At 41.4% G+C, this 24,432-nt stretch overlaps 1 protein-coding gene across 5 annotated transcripts in view; it reads right to left on the minus strand.

Moving 5' to 3' along the window:
- ZMIZ1 (zinc finger MIZ-type containing 1) overlaps nucleotides 1–24,432 on the minus strand; it is a 350,003-nt gene that overhangs the window by 140,069 nt on the left and 185,502 nt on the right. For all 5 annotated transcript variants that reach the window (XM_027649681.1, XM_027649686.1, XM_027649679.1 and 2 more), the window contains exons 4-5: nucleotides 18,482–18,591; nucleotides 1,043–1,156 (exon numbers count right to left, since the gene is read on the minus strand). In XM_027649681.1, coding sequence (XP_027505482.1) covers nucleotides 1,043–1,156; nucleotides 18,482–18,541 — 174 coding nt within the window. In that variant the 5' untranslated portion in view covers nucleotides 18,542–18,591. The remainder of the gene's footprint in view (nucleotides 1–1,042; nucleotides 1,157–18,481; nucleotides 18,592–24,432) is intronic.

Genomic DNA, 24,432 nt, shown 5'->3' on the forward strand with positions numbered 1-24,432 from the left:
TTCTCTGATTGGCAAAATGATATGCACCTCCTTATATCACTGCATTTATTCTGAATTTTTTGACATAGAAAACTGAGGGATGCTATACACCGGAGCACATTAAGATGGAGCCATTCCTTAACATTTGGATTTCTGGCAACTAAGTCTCAGTCTTAGTGTCTGCTTTACATATATCAGCTACGCAGTGCATGAAAATAATCTACGTGCTTCTTCCCCCCCAAAAATACAATGATGGTTGCTTCATTAATCATTTTAGAATTTTGCTTTCCTTTGTGACTGTTTATTTATATCAACTTGCCTGGCAAACTGCAACGAAGCTTTTGAACACTCCCACTGCAGTCACAATTTAATTCTTCTAAAGTCTTGACTTCACGTAACAATTTTGTACTGCTGCTGCTGGGTGCGCGGGAAATAAAATTTTCACAACAAAAACCGCGTATTTTAATGCATTATAATGAAGTTGCTTTAGGAACTACAGTGGTCTTAATAAAAACTGAATGGAAAGAAAAGCACTGAAATCAATAAAACTGTTGGAATTAGTATGTCAGGATTAGACCTGCAGTCAATATACGTAACAAAGTAAGCTGAACAGGCATGTCAGTAACGCTGTTTAGCTGAAAGCACAGCTTACTTAGAATAGAAGACAAGTAGTCCTTCAGTCCTACCAAAAATGCCAAAGGAAAATAAATACCTGAAAAGTCCATTAACTTCATAAGAACATGGCTCACTTAGCAATTTCAAACTATGAAATAAATGTTGTATGTGCATAACAAGTAACCTAGCCTGTGCATTTGTAAGTAATCTAACTAAAAAGGTTTATCCCTTTTATGCTTTAGCTTCTTTTTACTGCATCTTGCTTCCTGTTAAGCAATAGAGTCAAATAAACCATTATTAGGGTCCGGCTTCATTTGTTTAGGGTAAAATGACAAAAAATCCCACAAAGCGCAGACTCTGAAAATCAAGTTCCCTCGGCCAAGACAGATTGCACACAGTATAAACCACAACCAGAACAGGAACCACCGTCACAGTGGAGTGGACATACCGTCAAACAACCCATCAGGCTCTGCTCAAACGGCCTCTGGAAGGCTCTGGGGTCTCCACACCAGTCCAGGAGCTCTGTTGCTGCATTATGGAAGTTTGCCGGGTTCTGTAAGTGCTGGAAAGGGAAGACAAAGCAACACGGTAAATAACATACACAAGGGCTCACATGTTCCTTTCTACATCACATTATTGCAAAGGCTGGAAAATAGGAACACCGTGTAATTTGAAAGCAAGACTTTAAATTGCACTGTGAATGCAGAAAATCCTACTTCATTCTTGTTAACACAGTCTTCTGACATGAACTCATTAATTAGAGCCAAGTTGTAGCTGAAATACCAGAGCTCCCCAAATTCTTTCCTCCATAGCACCACCTCTCCCACCTGCAAATCATAATGGATTCTACTTGGAAATCAAAACTGTCTGAGCCCAAACTGAGCAAAATTTCAGTCTTATGATCAGTGTCTTTGCTGTGGGCTAACGCCCCACTGTGGGAATATGCCAGCGCAGCCATACCTTCCAACAGTCAATATTTCAATCTTTGCTGCTGGTCGATGAGGCAAATATAACAGTGACGGGGAAAAGCTCATTTCCTATACTGATCCTTTCTAGGAGCTTTGGTTTCGGTTCCTCATAACATATCATCATGATCAATTTGGCTGATCAACTTCAGGATGATGAAAAATAGAGGATTATTTCTTAACTAAAGTGTGGTGGTATACTGCCAAGACTTGAAGTGTTTTCACATGCACGGAAGGCACACAGAAATTTCAGAGTGGAACCCTATCCCTCCTGAAGAGGGTGGCAGGATTTTGAGAGAGAAAAAAAAAAAAAATCTAGTTTTGTTCTAAAATTTGAGTGGGCAAAGGAATTTTTTAACTGTCACATTAATCTCTGCCTTTGTACTGAACAACCTGTAGTCCTGGTTTTAGAGGCATTTTCTAAACTTACCTGATACCATTATTCCCACTGTTATCCCTCACTGTCTACATTACCAAAGTATTCCAACATTTTAGCAGGAGCAGAAGGAGGGCACAGGAAAGAAGGAATTCAATTTACATCAGTTATATTGCTACTAAATTCTCCAGTTCTGGTGATGCTAGACATTTCAGTGAAAACTCCAGAAAGAAGAAGAAAAGAGAATATTTAGGAATTGTTGCTATCTTTTTAAATAGTAGTTTTATACTTCTTGGAATTGCTGAGAAAAACATGAAAATGATATGAGCGTTTTATCCAGAAGGCACAAATCCCAAAGGCATAGTTTTTAAAATATATCATTATTTTTGAATCAGTTGCATAATTTGGGAAAACATGACTACTCATTCCTAAGCATTTGGATGAACTATAACATTCACAACCTATTTTTTCCTCCCCTCATCCGCTCATGCCTGAGAAGTTGCATATATTAACTTCAAGACAAATGAAAGAAAAAAATAATTCGTCCCATGCCAGGTTTTGAGAAGTTCCCGGTTTGTGAGCTTTTGGATCACATTACATTGAATAATTCTTATTCAATGAATGCTCTTGGTCAGAGGCCTTGTTTTAACAAGAGATGACTGACATGTGGGGCATGGATTTTTAAAACAATAGCAGAACTTGAAAAAGCAGACAGGCATTGTGCAATGCAGTTTTCATCCTCTGCTCTAACAACATGGACTACAGCTCACACTACTATCCAGTGACAGCTTTAGCTGGGCTGCATTTCAAAATGACATTTCTTTTCCAGCTGATCATCTAATTGTTGGAGAAGTCAACCTGTTGTGCATACAAATTAAAGAGAAGAATCCAAGTAAATAAATTTAAGAAGTCATATTTTAGGGTTCTTTGAAAAAAAAAGGTCCCATGAAGAGCCAGCACTTTGGGTTATGAATCGTACAAGTAAAAGGTAAAAGGATGCCTTTCTGAAGGCTTCATTTAAACCTCCTGCCTGACTGCCTGACACCAAATCTCTCAGTGAATACTTCTCCTTCTACTTGCCTGTGCCAAAGCAGGGGTGACCTCAATGACTTGGTGTAACTGTTTGTTCTGTAACCCTCCATAAAGTTATTTCACTGCATCACAACCGAGCCCTGAGGCATAGTATCATAACCCGCTTAAATACAGAGAGGATACTGAAATCCTGACTTCTTAAATGCAACTACCCAACTGAAACTCATTTAGAAACTCATTGGGCAAGATAAGCAATTCTGTTAGTTCCATCATAGGCTAAAAAACCCCCAAATAAAGCATAAGAAAAAGTTGTCAGAATACCAGTGGGTTCTGCCTCTGTGGAGTGGATTTGAGTAGGTTATGGGGTGAGAGAAAAGCCGGTCCTGCAGGGACATTTCTTGCAATGTCTCATGCAGCCCTATCTGGGATATATTTCTCACAGCTTTCTGACCTTCTAAATGATTTTAAATTAAGGTTCTTCTCCAGCTTTTCTTTTTCACATTACAGAGGGCAAGGTTACTTTTGTGGAAAACAAGGAGAAGATCCAGCACGAATCAAAGCATGAAGGCAGGCACAACTCCTTCCCTAAGTTTTGCAAGAAGACATTCCAAATGCCTACTGTGATTTTTATTTATTGACAACTTAAACACTGTACCTGTGGCAAAAAAGCCCCAAAGTCATTCACATCCTCACAACAAAAAGCCTGCCTGAGAAGTATATTACATCTACTATATTCATTGAACAGGAAATTAAAGAGATTTTCTCAGCTCTCGATCCAAGAACAGAAGTACAAAACAAAGCTTATGCCAGATCCATCCATCAGCTTTGTTGTGAAGCATTTCCCATGCATAGCTCTATCCTCTTCAACTGAAATTATTGGCAGCATTTTGACAGAAGCAAGGCATGTGCCTGACGAGTCTAGTCTGAAACTGTGCTTCATGTAAACAAGGGGGAAAAAAATCACCTCATTAGTGGATGGTTTAGAAAAAAGTGACAATGAACCGGATCTGGCTATGACACATCTTGGTTTATCTTCAAAGCTACTAGTGAAGGGCCACCTAACACCACCATGCTTACAAGCAGTCATGTTTTCAATAAGTGGAGAGAATTTGTATGAATAAAATCTGAAGCAGAGATGAACAAAGCCAATGAACTGAACAAAGGAGTTATTTACCAGATTGCTTTCAGTATCATTTGCTTTTTAGAAGGCTATTAGTGAAACATAACAATTTCTATAATGGAAAAAATTTAGAAGATTTTCAGTCTAATAATTTATAACACCCCAAACCTAATATTCCCTTAGCCTGAATGGAAATCGCAGAAGTACTTGATGCATGTGAGCATATCACTATTGCAGGGATCACAAGGGACCCCCTCTGAAGGGACAGTCTCTCAGAGTCATTTGTTTTAGATCTAAGGAATCTTGTGTTCTTTGTAGCTCTTCAATGAACAGTCTGGTTTGTGGAATAGAGAAAACAGCAGAAGATTTTTGCCAGGGTTGACCCTGGCCAGATACCAGGTACCCATAAAGCTGCTTACTCTCTCTCTGCAACTGGACAGAGGAAAGAGAAAGAAAAAAAAAAAAACCAGCTAAGAATTCATGAGTAGAGATAAGGGCTGGGAGAGGTCAGTGACTGATTACCTTCACAGGCAGAACAAGACTCAAAGTGGGGATGGTACTTATATTTATTACTAACAGGGTAAGAGCCAAAGAGTGAGAAATAAAACAGTCTTAAAAAACACCTTCCCCCCACCCCTCCTTCCTTCCACGTTCTCCCTCCTCCCCCCAGTGGTGCAGGGGGACAGGGAATGGGAGTTGTGGTCAGTTGTTGTTTCTGCTGCTGCTCAGAGAGAGGAGTCCTTCCCCTGCTCCTGTGGGGTCCCTCACACGGGAGACAGTCCTTGATGGACCTCTCCAGCGTGAGTCCATCCCTTGGGCAGCAGCTCTTCCCAAACTGCTGTCCTGTGGGTCACTCCTCCATGGGGTGCAGTCCTTCATGAATGAGCTGTACCCGGGAAAAACCTGCTCCAGCGTGGGCTTCCCTGTCCACGGGCTGCAAGTCTCCAGCAGGACCCCGCTCCATCCTGGGCCTCCCACGGGGTCACAGCCTCCTTCGGATACCTGGGCTGCCAGTGGGTTTCTGCACCCCGGTGCTCCCCCATGGGCTGCAGGGGCACAGCTGCTCCACCATGGTCTGCACCACGGGCTGCAGGGCCACAGCTCCGGTGCCTGGAGCACCTCCTGCCCCTCCTTCTGCACTGACCTTGGTGTCTACGTTGTTATTCCCATGTTCTCACTCCGCTCTTCCCTGGCTGAAATTTCTTCTGCTCAACAATCTTCTTTTCTTAAATATGTTATCACAGAGGTGTTACTATTGCTCCTAATTGGCTCGGCCTTGGCCAGCGGCAGGAAGTCCGTCCTGGAGCCAGCTGGCATTGGCTGCAGAGGACAGGGGAAGCTTCTGGCAGCTTCTAACAGAAGATACCCCTGTAGCCCCCCCCCGCTACCAAAACCCAGCCACAGAAACCCACTACACTCTCCATTTTACTATGTCCAAGAAGAGCGAACTGTATCACCAAACCCCTCTTCTGAGGACTGGGCTGACATTTGGGGGGGGGGGGATTCCAGGGAAGATGGGAACATCTACTGCTGCCTGTGACCACTTCTGGTTTAAACGCTCCATTTACATAAAGAACAGACTATCTTTGTAAATTTGTGAGGACATACAGGCAGAGGATGCAGGTACATTAGGACACAAATTCATCAGATTTTGCAGCAACTGTCTGTTCGCCTGTTCCATGGTTTACTGCCCTGTAGTTGCCTGGAGTGAGGACAACAACAACACTCACATTGACAGTTACACACAACAGTTGACACGTGGCAATTTTGGTCCAAACACCAAAGTACAGCCACCACTTGAAATTGTTCTCCCTTCCCATCAAACAGTGATCAAAAAGTCTTAACATGCAATAAAAACTCTGCAATGGGCCCAAAAATATAACCTTCATTCCACATATGAATTCAGACCCCTATGAGTTAAACAGGCATATATAATAAAGATCTTATTTTTCAGAAGGATACTAAAGCACAGTTGAGTACTATCAGTCATCACACCCACACCAAAGTGGGTGCAAACCACTTCCTGCAGCCAAAGACTCAATATGACTTTAGAGACAGAAACCAATTATCCACATTGAAACATGGCAAGGACAACAGTCTTATCTCTAAATATAGAAGACTGCAACCCACATGTACACTTGTGTATCTTAGAGCAGTCTCGTAAGTAATGGAAGAATATTAGTCAAAATTAAGAGCAATTACAGAGGCTTAACATTATCTCACACACATCAAGAAATGCTAACATGACAGCAATGGTATGGAAAGTGAATCATTTAAACACGAAATCCATATGTTCCAGTTTGTTACTATAGAAAACAAATGTAGAATTTCAATTTACAAATGACATCTCTGGTGAAGGATTTTTTTCCTCTTTTCTGTGGAATACATTAGACTGAAGGCACAGACCTAATTTGCCACAACTTAACCTATTCAGAATGAGATGTCATGCAAATAAGTTTTTGAGCAGCAAACTGCTTAACTATGCTAAACAAGTTACTGCATTTATTTACGTGATGTCGCAGCAAATTATGAAGGCTGACTCAAGTTGTCTGTTTGTTTTGCCGAGTTACGTCTGCTCTGTGTCTCACTCCTTGATTTAATTGAACTGCTGAAGATAATATAACTTATCACACAGACACTGTGCCATGTTGCTAGATTCTAGGTTAATTAACAGTAGCCTACAGTCACTGAATTTCTCACATGGTTAGCCACTTGGACCCTGTCCTACTGTCTAGCTTCACTAATCAGCGAGTCTGGGAATTTTGCATTAGCGACAGAAAACACTGGCAACACAGGGAGCTTTTCAGTGCACAGAAAAAGAAAACACAGAGAGATGGTAGGTAGCCTTTTCTTTGCTCTGGAATTAACCCGTTCCTGCACACCATGTGGCAAGGCTGCACGCTTGGCAAGCATTCTGGTACATCAATTGGGGAAACTAAATCCAGGAGGCAGCTGCTCTCCTGCAGGACAGAAAGTTTGGGCTGCTGTTCCTCAAGCACTGCCAGCTAACGCGAGCAGTGGTGGCTGCCAGCCCTGACAGGCTCCTGTCTCCCACGGCTCTGCCTTCTCCTCCTGCTCTCCTGCACAGCACAAGAGGACACATGGCTGCATGGTGAACTAGCCCCATCCTATATAACAATTTGAGCTGCACTGTTTTCCCAAAAAGCCATACAGTGCAGGTCCTTGAACCTGAGCACTAGTGGGGGATACAGCAGCAGTGTGAGCTGCTCCAGCAGCAGGCCATTCAGGTGCCCATAGGAATGGGCATGGGCTACAGCACGTAATTTTTTCATACCAATGCTAGACTGAAGTTGACCTAAAACTAAGGATACATTTCCTTGATAATGCTTAGCCTCATGGCAAGCTGCCCCTGAGAGATTCTTTGCCAAACCACGTACTTCCACCACTTTCAGTGCCTCAGACCACACTTGCTGTTCTGACCATGAACCACCCCCCCAAATGCTGACTTTCAGTCATCACTTACAGTGAGGCTCCCCACAATCATGTGACCACACAATCATTAGACCTGACTCAAAGGAAGTGGCAGCAAACAAAAGGTAGGGCTTGGAAGCTACCAGGACCCTCTCAGCAGCTGCTTTGGATTAAATGCATCATGAAACTTCTCCCAAAGGTGGAGCTATACCATCAGTTTAAGAGGAAGACACAGTTAATACAGCATAAATACTCCTGCCTCACAACATCCTCCTTTTTTAAAAATAATGGTACTTTCAGTTATTTAAACCTAGAGAAATATTTTTGGTTTTAATATTCCTCATTATTCTCCATAAAACACAGTGCATAAAAAGAAAAGTGCCGAAAGGAAAAACTGACTTTTGTTGTTCTGATATTGTACATATTTACTCTTGGGTTAATCCTCAGACGTCAGCCAAGTTTAGACAACAGGTTAATCTACGTGTTCTCAAAACTTTGCAACAGGTCCAGAATTTCAAGTGATATAAAACTCAGTACCGAGCTCATCTTTTCCAAATGATAAGCCAGATATTCAGATGACGTAAACTTTGCATAGAGCTCGTGACATTTGAAATGCACATGTATACAACTCTAAAGTTCACAGGATCTGCTTGCCATTTTCAGCTGGGAGGATGCAGGTTTTCAAGCCTTTCTCTACAACAATGGAAATTAAAATTCTCATATGGTTGTAAAATCTAGGAATTTAATAACAAAACAAACCATGCTGTAGCTTTAGAAATTTTTATATAAAAATAAGGATGCTCAAACTGTAAATGCAGTAACCATAGTTCCTTTGGAACAAAACCAATTGATAATGGCTGATGAAGGAGCAGACGCATGCCTACATGACTTTTATAACTCTGGTGTATATCTGACTCTGATCCTTGAGACAGGATTTCATGACTAGGTGCTTTGGCAGATTCAGACTGTTTTTTGTTTATCTTAATATTCATCCAGACATGCCTGCAATCACATGTAATGAAAATACACTGTTGTACTGAAGGGGGGTGAAGAGGGGAGTAGGAAAGAAAGGGACCTGGAAAGAGAAAAGGTGGAGAGAACAGAAAGAGATTACATGCCCTTCAACTGAAATAACCCAGAAGCAGAATTATGGTGGTCCTGCATGTTGGGCAAAGGGGTTCAGCTCCCAGACAAAAACTAAACACCTCTCTTAAGAATGCCAAACAGGATCCCGTCAGATGCCCTTGATACAGCATAACAGAGGGGAGACAAGGTTGGTCTCTGTGTATTACTCAGTGCACAAGTATGTTCCCACTAGACCTAAATTCGACAGCTCATTCAGCACCATAAGACCTGCAAATCAGCCAAGGCCATTTGCTTTAAGACATTAATAGAGCCTTTAGTACTTTAAAATCTGAGCAAGCTCTGTGGGTGAGCCCAACCACAGGCCTGTCTCCTCCTCCAATGCACAGGTCTCTACTCCAGATCCCCATCCATCAAGAACTCTCTCTCTCCCTGGCGTGCCCTCCACTGGCTGCCCCAGAGTTTGGGGGGGGTTACAGAAATACAGGACACTAACCAAGGATATGCTTTAAACATTGAAAATTATGTAACCTGAAATAGGTGGTTTCTCTATTTTAATTTTTTTTACAGTCAACTGTGATTACACACACTTTGCCTTATCCACAAGCAGCTATACTCAGTATATTAAAAACTCATCTGCAATGAATATTCAAAACAAATGGTCTTTTTCTTTTATAAGAGCATAGAGGGGAGTATTGAGCTATTTTCTGTCTTCTGGGAGTGTGATTTTTGTTTATCTGGATACGGTTACAGATAGTTCAATTCTCTACAGTCCCTTTCAATATCAAAGATTCTTTTATTTATCAAAAAATTAAAAGGCTCAAGCTGTGCATTTTGTATTCAGATAATCCCCCCCTCCCAATTTACTGTTTGGGAGATTGAGAGACCCCTAATTAATAGAATTATCTTGCACTTACATGGCTCATTCCATCGTAGGCTTTATAAATATTTTATTAAGCTCACATTTTGAGAGGCACTAGATACACTGAGAGAGAGATTAAAACCATGTTAGCCATGCCTACTTATGAAAAACAGAACAAAAGGGAGTCACCTTTGCCCCCTTTGTCCATTGCAGCTTCTTTTTCAAAATAAAACAGTAAATACTCAGCAAAGACCAGCAGACTCTTAACATGAAGAAAACACTGGGCAAGATCACATGCTAAACACATGAGAAAAGGAACAAATAAAAAATACCAGCATCACTGAACTGCAAAAGACCCAAGCTGTCCAGTTATGAGCTGGAAGGGAACAAAATGTGAACTAATGCAGATTTCCATTGATGCTTCTCTCACACACTTTTAGTATAAAGTGTGTGTATAAATCAGTACTGGTTTCAGAAAAAGTAAATGCCTGGTAATCGAATAGCCTTGTTCTGCTGCCTGACTCTCCTATACAAGCTCTGTGAGGAAGATTGCACATCTGTGTGAATATGCTGGAGCAAAGGAAAGATATTGCAACCTTGGCTTGTCTGTTAGTTTTACAGAAGTGTTAGAGATAGACTAAACATTCTGATCCTCAAGCACTATACACAGAAGCTAGAAGAGCTAAAACAAGAATCACTCCCTAGATCTGCTCATCAGAATTACATCTTCCTGCTTTGTACCTTTCATATCTACATAACTGCAGTACATAGATAAAACTTTATGTTAAATAAGGGAACATGCAGAAAATTAAACTTATTTCATCGGAAACTACTGTTCCACCCCACTCTCACCCGCCCAAGAGAAAACTGTGATTTAGAGGTGAAAAGGCTGTGGTCCAGATCTGACAGAAGATGGAAATGGGGCATGCTAGTGGCAGTATGTCTTTACAGTAACCTATTGATTGTTTGTCCAGTCTTCATACTTCTTTTACCACCAGCACCTGGACTGCTACTATGTCAGCTGAGAGCATCGGGAACCTTATGGTTTATAAAGACTGAAAGTAAAAAGAGGGGTCTGAATTATTTTTCCTCAACCACTCACAAACAGCGATTTTACAGGCTAAAAACCAGGAGACAAAGATACAGCTGTTTGCTCTTTCTCCAAGGTCATGCTCAGTCATGCAAGGCTCCAACCTACCTTTAAATTTGCAAATACAGCTCAACCGAATTACGAAATTGCTTTGCCTAACCAGTTCACTTGCTCTTCTTGGCAAGTGAAACGAGCCATTTTCCGTTAGTATCTCCCTATCATACCATCCTAGCATGAGATGCCTCTAAATGTGACTACAGCAACAATGCTGAGGCTTCTTTATCATTCCAACAGGCATTGCAACGATACCAGAGCTTTCTCCTCTAATGTCCTTGTGATTTTCAGTCAGTAGTTTCAGTCCTAAATATGTTGACAAATCAAGGAGTTAATTTTATCAAAGAAGTGGCCATACTCTCAGAATACTATTGCACTATTAGAATAATGTTTAATTATTAGAATAATACTTACTTAAATTTTTGATGGTTTTTATTAATGAAAATAGGCTTATTTGTTCTAGACTTGCTTAACAGTCACCCTTAAAAAAAAAATCTGCTTTCAGAATGTCTTTCAGTAGAAGATTAAGTGAAGGATTCAGGCAAAGTGGGGTATCTCAAATAATTCTGTGTTATGGACCATTTCATAATTTGAGGTACATATGAAAAGTTGGGGTTGGTGCTTTTCTTTCATGCAGTTCCTACCTTATCAAGGTGTTTTAAAGACATTAATGAAGTATTATGTCATCCCCTTTACTGGAAGATTATTGTCAATTGTGCATTCTTTAAAGAGAAATAACACCACCCAAGAGTATAAAGTGAGCTGATGGCCAGGGAGGGGGGAAAGCACTAATTCCTCCAACTTAGGTACTGTATAAACTTTTAAAATTTATTTTAAATAAGGACACTTATTCATATTCTAAATTTCAGGAGAATAAATTCACTGATTTTGAAAAATAACTAAGTCTTCAGTATACCCAATCAAACAGCAGCACATTTGCTGGACATATTTTGTTTCCCAGTTAATTTTTTTTACTCATTTGAGTAATTTGCTTTCTTGCATTGTGCTTTTTATAGCACTTTTTAATCAACTGACTTAACCTTTATTATTTTAATCTCTTAATCTTTGCAGAGGTAAAATCTCAAGGTGACTACTTAAAATGGCCACTACACAAACTGATAACCACTGTGGAAGATGCAAAATTCATGTAACCTATTCTCACAGGTCCTACCAGCCAGCTAGACATTACTGAGATATTTTGAAGTCAAAAAGAAAAATGCTTCCCCATCCGTCTTCTTCATTTGCATGTGCTTACAAAACTGCCCAAAGCACCTGTGGCTGTGGGACCCACCCCTGTACAACAGTTAGGGCTCTTCTTGTGTAAGCTACAGAAGCAATACAGAGTGAACACCACCAGGGAAGAGACATCTCCTTCAAGAGACAGTGATACAGGTCTGCATAGCTGAAGGTCTTACTATTAACAGTACTATCACCACTGCAAACAAGTTTTTTGAAAACACCTTCTGCTTTTACAGACAGGTAAATGGTCCTCATGTGCAAAGGCTGTGTAAGTCATCTCACTCTGGATTTGCTGTTGCATCAATGCACACAAGACTAGGAACTCGAGTAGCAAGTGCACATGTATGAAGGAAGAGCCAGAAAAGGCATGACAGAAGCTAGACATGTGTCACATGTTCACTGCACAGTCTGATCCAGCTGCTGACAAAAACGACTTCTTATGCTCATCTGACACCAAGGTGACACCATGGATTCAACTTACAGACTTCTAGAATTTTCACATATTCATTCTTATTTACCAAATTTTAAACAACAGGCCAGATTAGTTAGCTGCACAGAAAAGAAAAAAATTATACCAAATATTGTGTATACTAGAGGTCTTCAGTGTAAGTTTAAAATGTGTATCTTCCATTTTGAAATGGAAATACTAAGAATAATAACAAAACTAATATTAAGAATACTAATACCCCAGGCCCTTGAGGACAGGTGCTGCAGTAAAGCAAGCAACGGAATTGGGAATGGGAAAAGTGAACCCACCACAACTTTACCATTCCACCTCACAATATGATGGCTTATATTCCTCCCACTGGAATCTTATCAGATAAACAAACCAGCCAAATACTACAAACAACAAGAAGGTGCTTTCTTCCCCCACACCCTTAGAAGTGCTTCTAGCAAATTGCCTCTTTGCTCTTTCCCTTGTGGCTTCCCTACAAGGATGCAGGATCTAATAGGGCAGGAATGTTGACTGACAAGTCTCTAAATGGACTAGAGGAGCCAGGAAAGCTGGTCTGCTGTCAGTTTTTCCTACACATACTTAACTCTAGCAGAGGAATATTCCAACAGACTGAGCACAAAAGAATTTGTGGCTATACGTCTCAGAAAAAAAAACCTCCAAAAAAATATAGCTACTAACATGTCATTGATGGACCATTCAACCAAAGAACTGTAAGACTTGAGGCCCATCAAATGTCTTTTTATGGAAAAGGTATTTTTCACCATTAGCCTTACTGTTATATGTTATTTCGTATTTTGCTGCTAAAAATCCCTGTAACACTTTAGACTGCAACCAAAAAATGTGTATTCTAAATAAATGTGCCCTTCATAAGAATACTTCTCATTTTCAAAGTTCTTCAAGAATGAAATTTTCATGAAGTTTTATTAAAATCTTTTCAGCTGTAATTTCACAGCACTCCTTGTTAACCAGTCCAAAGTATACTAAAAATGACATGTTTAGGACTGCTGAGCATTTACATGAGTCTGCAACAATAACACTGAAGAGCAGAAGAATTAGTTCAAACATTTCAGCACGTAAAAACAGTTATGCAAATATGCAAAGAATTCTATTTTCCTCTGAATTGCAAGCGACCAAAAACCCACTTGCTAAATGATGAAAGAAATAGGCCTGCTTGTTTCCAATTTGAGCAAGAAAATATCAACAAAACCACACAGCAATTACAACTTCTAGCATATCTCTCTGAATGGCTGGGTAGGCATTATAAAGCCTTGCAACTGCAGCAATTCAGCAAGCTTTCTGGAAGGAAAGAGGGGAGAAATGCTAATCTGTTTCTAGAAATCAGCTGTGTGACGTGTGGGGTTGCCTGAGTGATCCAGCATCATTTGATGATATTTCTCAATGTGTCCTGATGTACCGTGACACAAGCAGCAGAAACAACTTCCTCTGTTCCCACCACAACCTAATACTTCTGACACCAGAGAGCCTTTTCATACTTCCCCTTAAACTGTTACTAAAATTTCAGCACAGCTTTAGTACAGGGCCTGATAACTGTGCTCAGCGTGGCAGAAAGGTATCACACAATCATTCAGAAAAGGGGCAGCTTCCTTATAATTGAAATATAGAAAGATTTTTTCCATCTTCCTCTTTTCAAGAATTTCAAAAGAGAGATAAGGAAACTTTACAAACTGACAGGAAACAGAAACACAAAAGCTAGAAGTCCCTATTAAAACAGCTATAAGTTTTTCAAGTGGTAAGAATAGAGAGACGTGACCCAACTCAGTGATTTTGCCTGGTATTTGCTTACAAAATACCTTACAAAAACACCTTACAAAAACAATGGACAGTGTTTGGTTAAAGCCACACCTGTGGTCTGTTATGAAGAATGGTTTAAGAAACCCAGTCCATTCTTTTTGGGATTTTCTATGCTCCTTCAGAAGGCTGTGCCTGGGTCCTGGGCAGCAGGGAAGCTCTCAAAATCAGCTCTGTGCCCATCTGAGCCAGCTCCTACTGCCCTGAAGCTCCATGGTGGACATTGTGCCAGAGCTACCCAAGCCACAAATACTCAGAACATAAACAGATTATTATTGCAGCCTCAAATAGGGCACTTCTCGGGGGCTATCAGACCTTCGCTGTGCACAAAAATCATTCTGTGTTTTTGTTTGTATGGACAGAGTTAAAGAAAAAAGCCTGCACCCTGAAGACCCAGCTTCCTTCAACATACCCTGAAGAGTCTCCTGTGCCATGAGAAACTAATTGCATGTATTAGGAAAGCCTGTTACTTTGGTTTTTTCCACTGTACATCAAAAAGCTATGTTTGATTTTAAAGCACATACACTTACAAATACTGAGGGAATAAGCTACAAAGAGACCACACAAGCTGTTCCAGCCTTCCACAGAAGTCTGGGGTTTTTTTAAGCATAAATACACAGCCACCTCTTCGGTTTGCCCTTTCATCTATTCTGGAACACTTCTTAACACACGCTTCATTTCCTAACTAGCTGATCATATACAAGTTTTGGGTTTGTAGCTTTAAAGCACTAAAAAAGATGAAGGTAAAACACAACCTTGATCCTGGAACAGAAGTCAGCAAGGATATTGTGGGTGTCTCACAAGTCACAGAGCTGGGAAGAAAGAAGCCTGTCCTGACCCTGTGTTGAAACCTGATCTAGTTAAAGAGGCACATGGATTACCATTTATAGCATTTCTCTGGGGCTGGAGTGAGGGGTAAGAAGGGCGGCAGACAGCTCTCAGTCTGGCTGCATGAGCCACTGGCTGCCAACCAGGTTATAAAACATGCAGATGCTGGGCACCAAGGAAGGACGGCTTTCCTCCCCAAAACAGTGCACCCTCTACACCACTGCTGTGTTAACCACTCCAAAAGTGTACATGCCTTCAAGGAGAATAGCTGTGCTGTTTGTTCACAGGTTGGGAAAAACGGATAAAAGACGAGACCAGAAAGAAAAGGCAGACAGATTTTTGTCTGACCCTTCAGTTAAATCCCAGAATTTGTGAAGACACATTTACACGGCCATGCAAGGTACTGCTTTGCTCCCAAAACCAACGTGTACATAACAGCATGCAGTCCAGTTCTCAGTGGGTGAATTCATTGAAATTATTCTTTCTATTACCATGTTAACTTTGCCAGCTAATGACCTGTCTCAAAGAACAAGGTAAATGTCTCCAAGCTGCAAATTTATGACCCTGTGACAGACAGGTGAGTGTCCTCCAGAAAATCTAGTCAAAGTAAGTTTGTCTCTTTCTCCACTATGGCAAAGGTAACAGCCCCAGATTTTAGAACTATAAAAAAGTAAATAGCAGTTTTGATGCTACCTTCTTCAACAAAATAAAATATTAAAAAGAAATAAAATCAGTCATTCCTCTCCAACAAAACTACAAATACTGCCACTTTCACAAAGCTTTCTGGGACATATTTTTGGTGTTCAGCCACTGTCTTGGTTAACTACACTTTGTCATGAGCTGAAAACAAGAGTATCCCTCTCCTCTTACTGGGCCTAAACAGAATGGAGGAGCCATGCATTCACAAGCACTCCCAAGCAGGATACCTCCTCATCAGGTATCCTTTGCACTCTGACAGAACAGAGCAGCTACACAGTCACGCCCCTGGGTCCAGCAGAAAACCTTGAGCTTTTTTTCCAGACAGATCAAACAAAACAGAGAATGCTACACAAATGCTAGGCAGTTTGACCTTCCTCCCTCCCCCTTGGCCTTCATAACTGAAGAAATATCCTAGCTGCACATGTAAACCAGCACTTTGTGTAAATGAAGCTAGTGGTTTAACAGATAGAGTACCCCTTATATAGGCAGAAATATCTCTTTAAAACTGTAAGAAGTGTTATATGATATTCTCTTATATAATTAAAATAATATAAATTGTGTACAGAAACCAACAGCTCTAGAAAAAGGAACAGAGTGGCATCCTCCATTTGTCTCCACATGATGTAAAGGTCTGTTCTTACAGCTAGAAGGTTAAATTGGTCTGCAATTTAACATTCATTCTTCATTCTATGGGCTAGGATGGCCAAAAAGGACACCAATTTGTGCCAGTCAAGGACACTTTTTCCTGAACAAGATAGCTGTTCATAACAAACTGGTATGAAATCCCCAAATTCATATTTCCCTCAGGCCTCTAAAGGGCCATTAGATGCATTAACTTTCATCATAGAGGGGTGAAAGAGGGAGAGACACCACAGACCAAGGCTGGATTATGACCAGCAATTCTGCAGGAACAGACTCCTATTTCTGCTCTTTGACCTATGAACTGGTTTTGTTTGATTTATTCTGAAATCCTCTCTTATAAAGGAAATATATAGAGAAAAATCAGCTGGGTTAGGTGTGAGCTGTATTTTTTTTTATATCACCCAAAGCAGCTGCATGGCCAGACTCACAAAAACCCCACACATTTCTGCATTACAACACATTCTAGAAAATATAAACTTCCACTAACATCTAGGCAAAGATGGTAAAACATAAGGATGGAGACTGATGAAGTGCTAAGAGAAGAGAAATATACAATCACAGAATCAAAGAATACCTGAAGTTGGAATGGACCCATAAGTATCAATAAGTCCACCTCCCTGCTTATCAAAGAACTACCTAAAACTATATCATATGACTAAGAGCATCATCTGGACGCTCCTTGAACTCTGACAGCCTTGGTTGTGACCACTTCCCTAGGTGGCCTCTTCCAGTGATGGATCACCTTCTCAGTGAAGAACCTCTTCCTAATGTCCAGTCTGAACTTTCCCTGATACAGCCTCATTCCATTTTCCTGTGTCCTATCACTGCTCACCAAAGGAGGAAATTAGCACCTTCCCTTTCACTGCCCCTCTGGAAGAAGTTGTAGATAAAAGAAAAAAAAAAGTATAAAAATCTAGACTGATACAGTACCATTCCCATGCTTATTATTTATCAATTCCTTTGATTTAGGGTGCTTGTGTCTACAACACAAATCTATCAATAGAGAAATGCTGTACTCCCTCAAGAAGCAATATGCACCTGTCCCAGAGCACAAGTAGGCAGGTAGGTTTTAATTTAATTAATACAAATAAAAAACTAAAACAGCAGGACTCTGGCCTCTAAACATGCTGTGACCTGAACTGAGAGAGAAAACTGCTCAGACAACAGGGAAAAATGATTTGGAACATTATTGCATGGAATAACATATTTCTGTTTCTCCAATGTAATTCAGAAAATTTCAGCCAGTCTGAAGAAATGAACTTTGGAGCTCATCTCCTGGATCCAGCTGGGATCTTCAAAATACCTGTGAGCAATTTGCATTTATGTGCCTGAATGTTGCATGCATGCACTGGTTTAGGGATAAACACATAACTACCAACACAAGAAACCATTCTCTTGCTCATCTCCTCTACAAAGGACCACTGCTATGAAAGTTCTGTTAGGATTCTCGTATGTGGGTAAGAACATATGTAGGGAGATACACTGCCTGCAACCCCAGAGAGCAAAGCTCACTGAGAAGGGTAAAGCAGGGAAAGATGGCCTCTGCCTATTCCATCCTTGCCTTTGTAGATTCACTTGGTTATAAAAGCATTTGCAAGCACAGTTACAGTGAGGAAATCTGTAAGTGAGACTTAGATCTCATTGCCTTTCAGTCAATTATAAGGGCCCTTCAGAAACAGATGCTTCTGAAAATTTCACCTTGCAAACAGAAGTTTTTACAATCTCCATGCAAACTGATTAGGCAGCACTCTGAGCACTTGGAGCCATGCCAACTGTCCAGGTTCTGAGTCTCCAGGCAGTGCAGGTCTCAGGTCAGCTACTGGATTAAAATCAAAACTGGCCCATCGAAATTGTGGATTACTGTGCTCAGAGCACTTGTGTGATGGCTGCCTGCTGTGACCCCTTCAGGACAGAGCTGGCAGGACTAGCAACACTCTGCTTCCAGCTGAGACAGATTTGTTGACTCTCCAGGCTGAAGATTTCTTAGAAAGGTGAAAGGGAAAGTTTGGCTTTTGAGGTTTATACACCAGTTCTCGCAGCAGATGTTCCTGTCTTCCATGAGACTTAATGTCCCATTCCTACTGCTCTTCTCCCCTCTAAAGGGCAAGGATATTCACTAAGCAGTAGGCAGCAGTAATGCACAACTGCCATGCAATACCCAACACTCATCTGCAGCAATGACCTCCACCTTCAGCTTACCTGTTTTATGCACTGCAGCCGGTCATTGGTCTGCTGTATGTGCCTGTCCATAGAATTCATTTTGATTGTCTCCACTTTCTTCTACCTGAAAGCCATTAAAATCCCTCGATCTGCAAGACAAAAAGGACAGTAAAGATCACTGAGCACAGTCCATACATACACTTCTACCACCTTAACAGTTGAACCGAGTTGCTTGCAAGAAATCCCTGAGCACACTGGGAGATAAAATAATAGTAATCCAAATAACAATGACAGCCTGGCCTTTGCAAGGACAAGGGCATGGGGATTCTTCCTAATCTTCCTCTAAGAGAAAATACCTCCCATAAATATTAAATGAATCAGATATGGCAGAGTATTACATAGCCAAAAATAGCACAAAACGTGTGTCGTGAAGAATCTGGATTTCTGTATTGAAAATAAAAGCAATGGGTACACTTTGGACTCTCCTCCAACTAGCAGATCTATTTAATGAGCCCTTGAAATGGCTGAGATGACAGTGCAGGAAGGACTGGGATTCACAACTCAGCCCAGACTTTCAGAATGACTAATGGCCAGATGTACAACCCAGTGTATATGGAAGAGACCTGATGTTCAAACCAAAGGGCTGAGTAGTTCCTGCCTTCTAGAAAAATCGTGTTCTTTAAGGTAACTATAGCCAAACAAACTACTTGTTACTTCTAGAAAAACATGTCCTGCAGTCTTTTCTAAAAAAGACTCATTTCTAAAAAACCTCTGTAAAAAGGCAAATTAAAACTTTCCTGTGACTTTAAAAAAAGAATCTAGAAAATGGAAATGAAGGCTCGGAGTGGTGTTTGGAGTTTTAATTCATGTTGCTACAGCTGTATGAAATCATCATATGAAAACTGGCAGCAAGTTATAATGATCTAAAGAGCAAACTCGCAGTCCTCTGGGCCCACCACTGATGCTCCCCGTGCCAAGCAATGTTTGTGGACACAGCCTGGTACACACTGGTGCCATTGAGATGGGCCCTGCTCCACATACTCATTAAAACTTTTTCAAAGCCATGCTTTACATCACACTCCATGATCACACCTAAGTGGCTCTTTGTCAAGATAACAGTGTGTGTCTGGAATCTAGAACCAGGCCTGTGAGATGGGGAAGCGATAGGCACTAACTCAGCACACACACATCCTGCCAAATTTGCCTTTTCCCTCTCTCTTATCCCTTCCTTCAGATTGAGGTAAGGGGTTGGCCACGGCACAAACAGCTCTACTGATCTCAAAGGCAGGGATGGCCGGAATGCCCCTCAAACTTGGACCAAGAACAAGACACTTAAAGTTCAAGTAAGTGTAAGCAAGGCTGTCAGTGTGGGCATGGTTTGCATTTCACTGGGCCCCTTCCACACATTTCCCCTCTCTGGCCTTATCCTATGATTTTCCTTTAGTGGCAGAATAGCAGATCATAAAGACACCATAAACCAACAACTACTCAACTGTTTCAATCCATAATTTATATTACTAAATGGTTTGTAATATGACTTCTACTTATTTATGTTTTGAGTAGAACTGCATGGGACTACAGACTCTACTTAATAAGCTGACCAGATTTAAGTGCTTTTTTTCTAGAATTCACTTCTCTGGGGCACAGAGATGTTTCACACATATATATGTATACTCTGTTGTTTCAGTCACTTTCATGGCATCTAAAATGCAAATTAGAATGTGCATATTGTACATTTGAAACTTGAAAAAAATATTTGCCTAAAAATTCCCATATCCTTTTACTGGACAGATTGGTACAGTCTAAGAAGTTGTATCCTTACTTTAATGAACAGTGAGTGGACACAGATTCAGAAATATGTACCCAAATGCCCTATTTATATAGAAGTTTATACCAGCACAGGCAAGGTCCCAGACTCACACAGAAACCTCTGCCTCATGAATCTCTTCAGGGGCACTGAGCGGTTTGTTACTCAGAGCGCTGTTCATGACAGAACTATTTTCCACTCCCCCCATACACAGAAGAGACAGCAAATTTTTCAGATAGTTGTTCGATTAGAGAAGCTGGCTGCTCACCACTCCTGTTACACGACTCAACATCTCTTCAGTTAAACAATTCCAGGACTACTCAACCCCCTGGAGTAAAAGAGTGTTCCCCATGGTGGGAACCCTGACTGCATGGCTCTCACAACAAGACAAACTCCAGACCACAGCATCCATGTGCATCCCACACACCCAAGCTGCCTGAGATTTCTGTACCTAGCTGATAATGTTCTTCCATGGCTTCTGCTGGATTAGTCTCAGGGAAAGAAATCTTTTCTGCTAGACAGGTCTTATAACAGCAGCTCAAGCTCCTCACCTCCACACTCTAGACACAAGAGGGTTCAATAAAGCACTCCTGTCAATAAATTATAACACTTATGAAACAGAAGAGCCAGTTTCACATACAAGTATTATCTTTTGATTATGCCACTGCCACCTTCTCAATAGTAAATGCCATCAGAAGGTCCTTCAGCAAATATAAATTGATACATTTTATTAAAAGCCAGTAACACAGTCTTATCTGCCTGTAAGACCCCCAAACAGATCTCACTAGTCATGAAGTTTAATCTCTCAGTGGACAGCAGAGGTATTTATCAGGAGATAAAGCTAGCCTAGACATGACACCACTTCAGCAGTGATCCATCTTACAAGCCAGGACACATTATCTGCATTTTAATTGAACATCAGGACAGATGGAGAAGGGCATGCTGAAAACAAATATATATACATGCATACAGATTTCTCTTGAAATATTTGGAGAGATACAAACTGAGGCACCTTTTTTTTTTCTTAAAGAATGTAATGGATTTTTGAATTGTACATGTAATGCCACCCCAACTGCCTGCCCTCCAGTTAACCATAAACAAAATCTAAGGTTGCTATCAGCTACCTGAACCACAGCTATTGTACTATTGTACTTGTCCAAATTGTCATTTCTCCCACACAGCATAGCTTCTCAAAGCCCACCTGGAAAAGCAGAGGGCAGACTACACAAAAGTAACTCACATAACTGAGCAGGCACCCGACAGGGCTCTTGGAGGCAGGACTGGGAACACAATCCCCTGCTCTCCCACACAGACAGCCCATAAATTTCTGTAATAAGCTGATCTAATTTAGTTTCCAAAATAGTTTTGCTTTTAAAACCCAATGGCTCCCATTGAAAGGTGCTCTCTGACTCTCACCCTTCCCCTAGTAGCTAGAAGTATTTTCACTTCCATACTCAATTCCACTTGTTCTCACATCACTAGCACTCTACAGCTCTATCCTTGCCCTGCCAGGTTCCCTCTGCCTCTTCCCCCACACAGCATGGATGGATGGACACCCAGCAGTCCTTTACTGCTGACAGTTGGCTACTTTCACAGCCCAATCTCATTTATTCTCTTCTGGTCAGGAGAAGCCCCTCAGTCCACTAACTCCCCTGGACAGTAAACATTTGATGCATGAACCAAACAGCCAAAATTGTACACATGAAGCCTCAACACATACAATGACATAACACATGGTGTTTGAAATTCCCCGCCTCACTGCCGCAAGACTCATCTTTATCTTTCTCTCAGACACATCATAAGAGCATCAAATAGAATAATTTTTTTTTCAGTGAGCATACTGGCTCTAAGTAATTTCTGCTATAAAAAACGCTGAGCCTATTAGTGGAAAACCATTATTATCTGGAAATTACTCTTTCATGGGCCTCAGCAAGAATTAAAAGATTAAATGTGGAAAGTGAAAATTATCATATGGATCTGAAATTTCACCAAGGCAGAATAAGCATTTTGACACCAGACCATTTTGGCTGGAAGAAAAATAACAGCAGAATTAAATTTCCAGTAACTATACCTACTATATGGGGATTGCTGTACTCTGGCCCGGTTCCCCACATGCACATCCACCTGCTGAAATTTAAAAAAAATGCCCTTTCTGTCGATCTCATGCTATTTTAAAAGTAGCAGCAAGATCACCTTACTCGAAAATAATGGTACTTAAGATACAGAAAGGCTGGCAGGGCCAAGTAAGAGCAGACTTCCATTCAGTTAAGTGCTGTGCACTTATCAGGTCACAAGTGAAAACGACTTTGCGGGGTCCCTCGCTGGCCTGTGGTGTCCCTGCATTAGAACCCACGCTAAGACTCAGCCGCTGTGAGCAGCTCAAAAGACAGCAGGGGATGTTGCTGATCAGGATTAAGGGTACTGGCAGAGCAGGATAGAGAAGGGAATTTTACCCACTGCTTTGTAACAAATCCCCTCTGTTTGGTGTACACATTAGCCGGGAAGGTTGTACGCTACTGCTTTACATGCTAACTGCATCCAGTAGGACAAACAAAAAAAGAAGTGTTCCCACCACCTTCTGGTTAATTCAGCAATAAAAAGCCCCACTCTTCTGCTATCTTTTCTGAGGCAAAGACCCAATCTCCCTCTCTTATTAAAAAAAAAATAAAAATTTATATATGAATTATTCTTTTACTTCCTTCTTCCCTCCCCTCTAGCATTGCGAGTTTATAGCCCTAGGCAGTAATTAAAGAGGCCTCATTTACATATTTATGATGTCGCAAAAATGGAGAATGCTTTTTTTTTAAAGGAACAGATGTATCAACCTGTTAGCCTTTTTTTTAACCCCAAACATACTGAAATTTTTTTCTTAAACCATTACAACAAAACCCTCTTCCATATTGAAAATAGAATTAAATCATGCAGTGGCTCTATGAAGGAGAATTTCACAAGCTTCTGCTACACTCTGTGTTGGTTGAAAGTTCAGGTTAGAAGACTGCAATTATTGTATCAGAAACTGAACTTCCAACTAACACAATTAAGAAGAACAATTTAGTAAAACATAGTCCCCACCAGTTCCAAAGGCAGCATGAATAGCCTTCTAGGGGAAAAAAAAAGTAAATAAAAAAAAGCCCAACATTTCAGCACTGCTTCAGAACATGTCTAAAAATGCACTGCAGTTTGAAAGTTAGTGTGGATTCAGTTCTGCTCTGTGATGACCTCTCCTCATGGCCAGAGCTGCCATCCACAGTGAGAGCTCTTCATACCAGGACCAATGGACCACAGAAATCTGCTCACCTGCAACCTGAATCACCACTGAAACAGGCCCAACCTTCTCCCTGACTTTAGAGACTATTCATGAAGCACTTTCAGTGAGTGCCCTCAACTGCTGGGCAGAGGTGGAGCTGAAGTGGAGCTCACTGGAAACATGTCAGCTGCTGCCCAGTCCTAAGCACTGCCACCCACTCCCTTGCCTCAGCAACACCATGCCATTCCTTCAGAAATCAAGTTTTTAGCAAATAACCTTAACACCAGAAATCCATTTGGAGGGCAGAGGAGGAAAGGTAGCCCTTGCCAGGAAGCAGGGTAGGCTGCTGTGAGTGGTTCTCGAGGCCAGCAGCACAGCATTACTCAGGTCTCCATTTCCACAGGGGACCAGCACACTCCCAGCCACTCTGTGGCTGCTGCTGGACCAGACAAGATCTAATTTGGAGCCACTTCGGACCACTCAGTGGGAGAAGGATGTGAAAAAAAGAGACACAGGAAATACCATTATCGGTTAAGAAATTCTTTTTTTAACAGCAGGTGAGAAGGGGAAATGAAGAAAAACCATTCCTTAAGCAGGGATTCAGCATAGCAGCTCTAATCACCCGCATCCCCTCCCACCACAGTGCACAAGTCGCTTAATGCTATTTATTCAATCAGCTGAAAACTAACAATTTCCTGCATGTCTCCAGCATGCTGGGGGGTCCTAGGAGAAGGCAGACAATCTGTATCTTCTAAGTGACTTTGATCAAGCCAGAAGCCAGGCTGGAGCGGGGCCGGGAACCGCCGGCCTCCCGCCCCCGCGCCGCGCCGCCAGGGGGCGCCGCAGGGCCGCGCCACCGCCCGCGCGGGGCCCGGGGAGCCCGGAGGGAGCCCGGGGCTGAGGGGACACGGGGAGAGGAGAGCGGGGCTCAGCCTG

This window comes from Corapipo altera, unplaced genomic scaffold, assembly GCF_003945725.1.
Source record: "Corapipo altera isolate COAL_440 unplaced genomic scaffold, ASM394572v1 53, whole genome shotgun sequence".
In the NCBI taxonomy this organism is placed as follows: Eukaryota; Metazoa; Chordata; class Aves; order Passeriformes; family Pipridae; genus Corapipo; species Corapipo altera.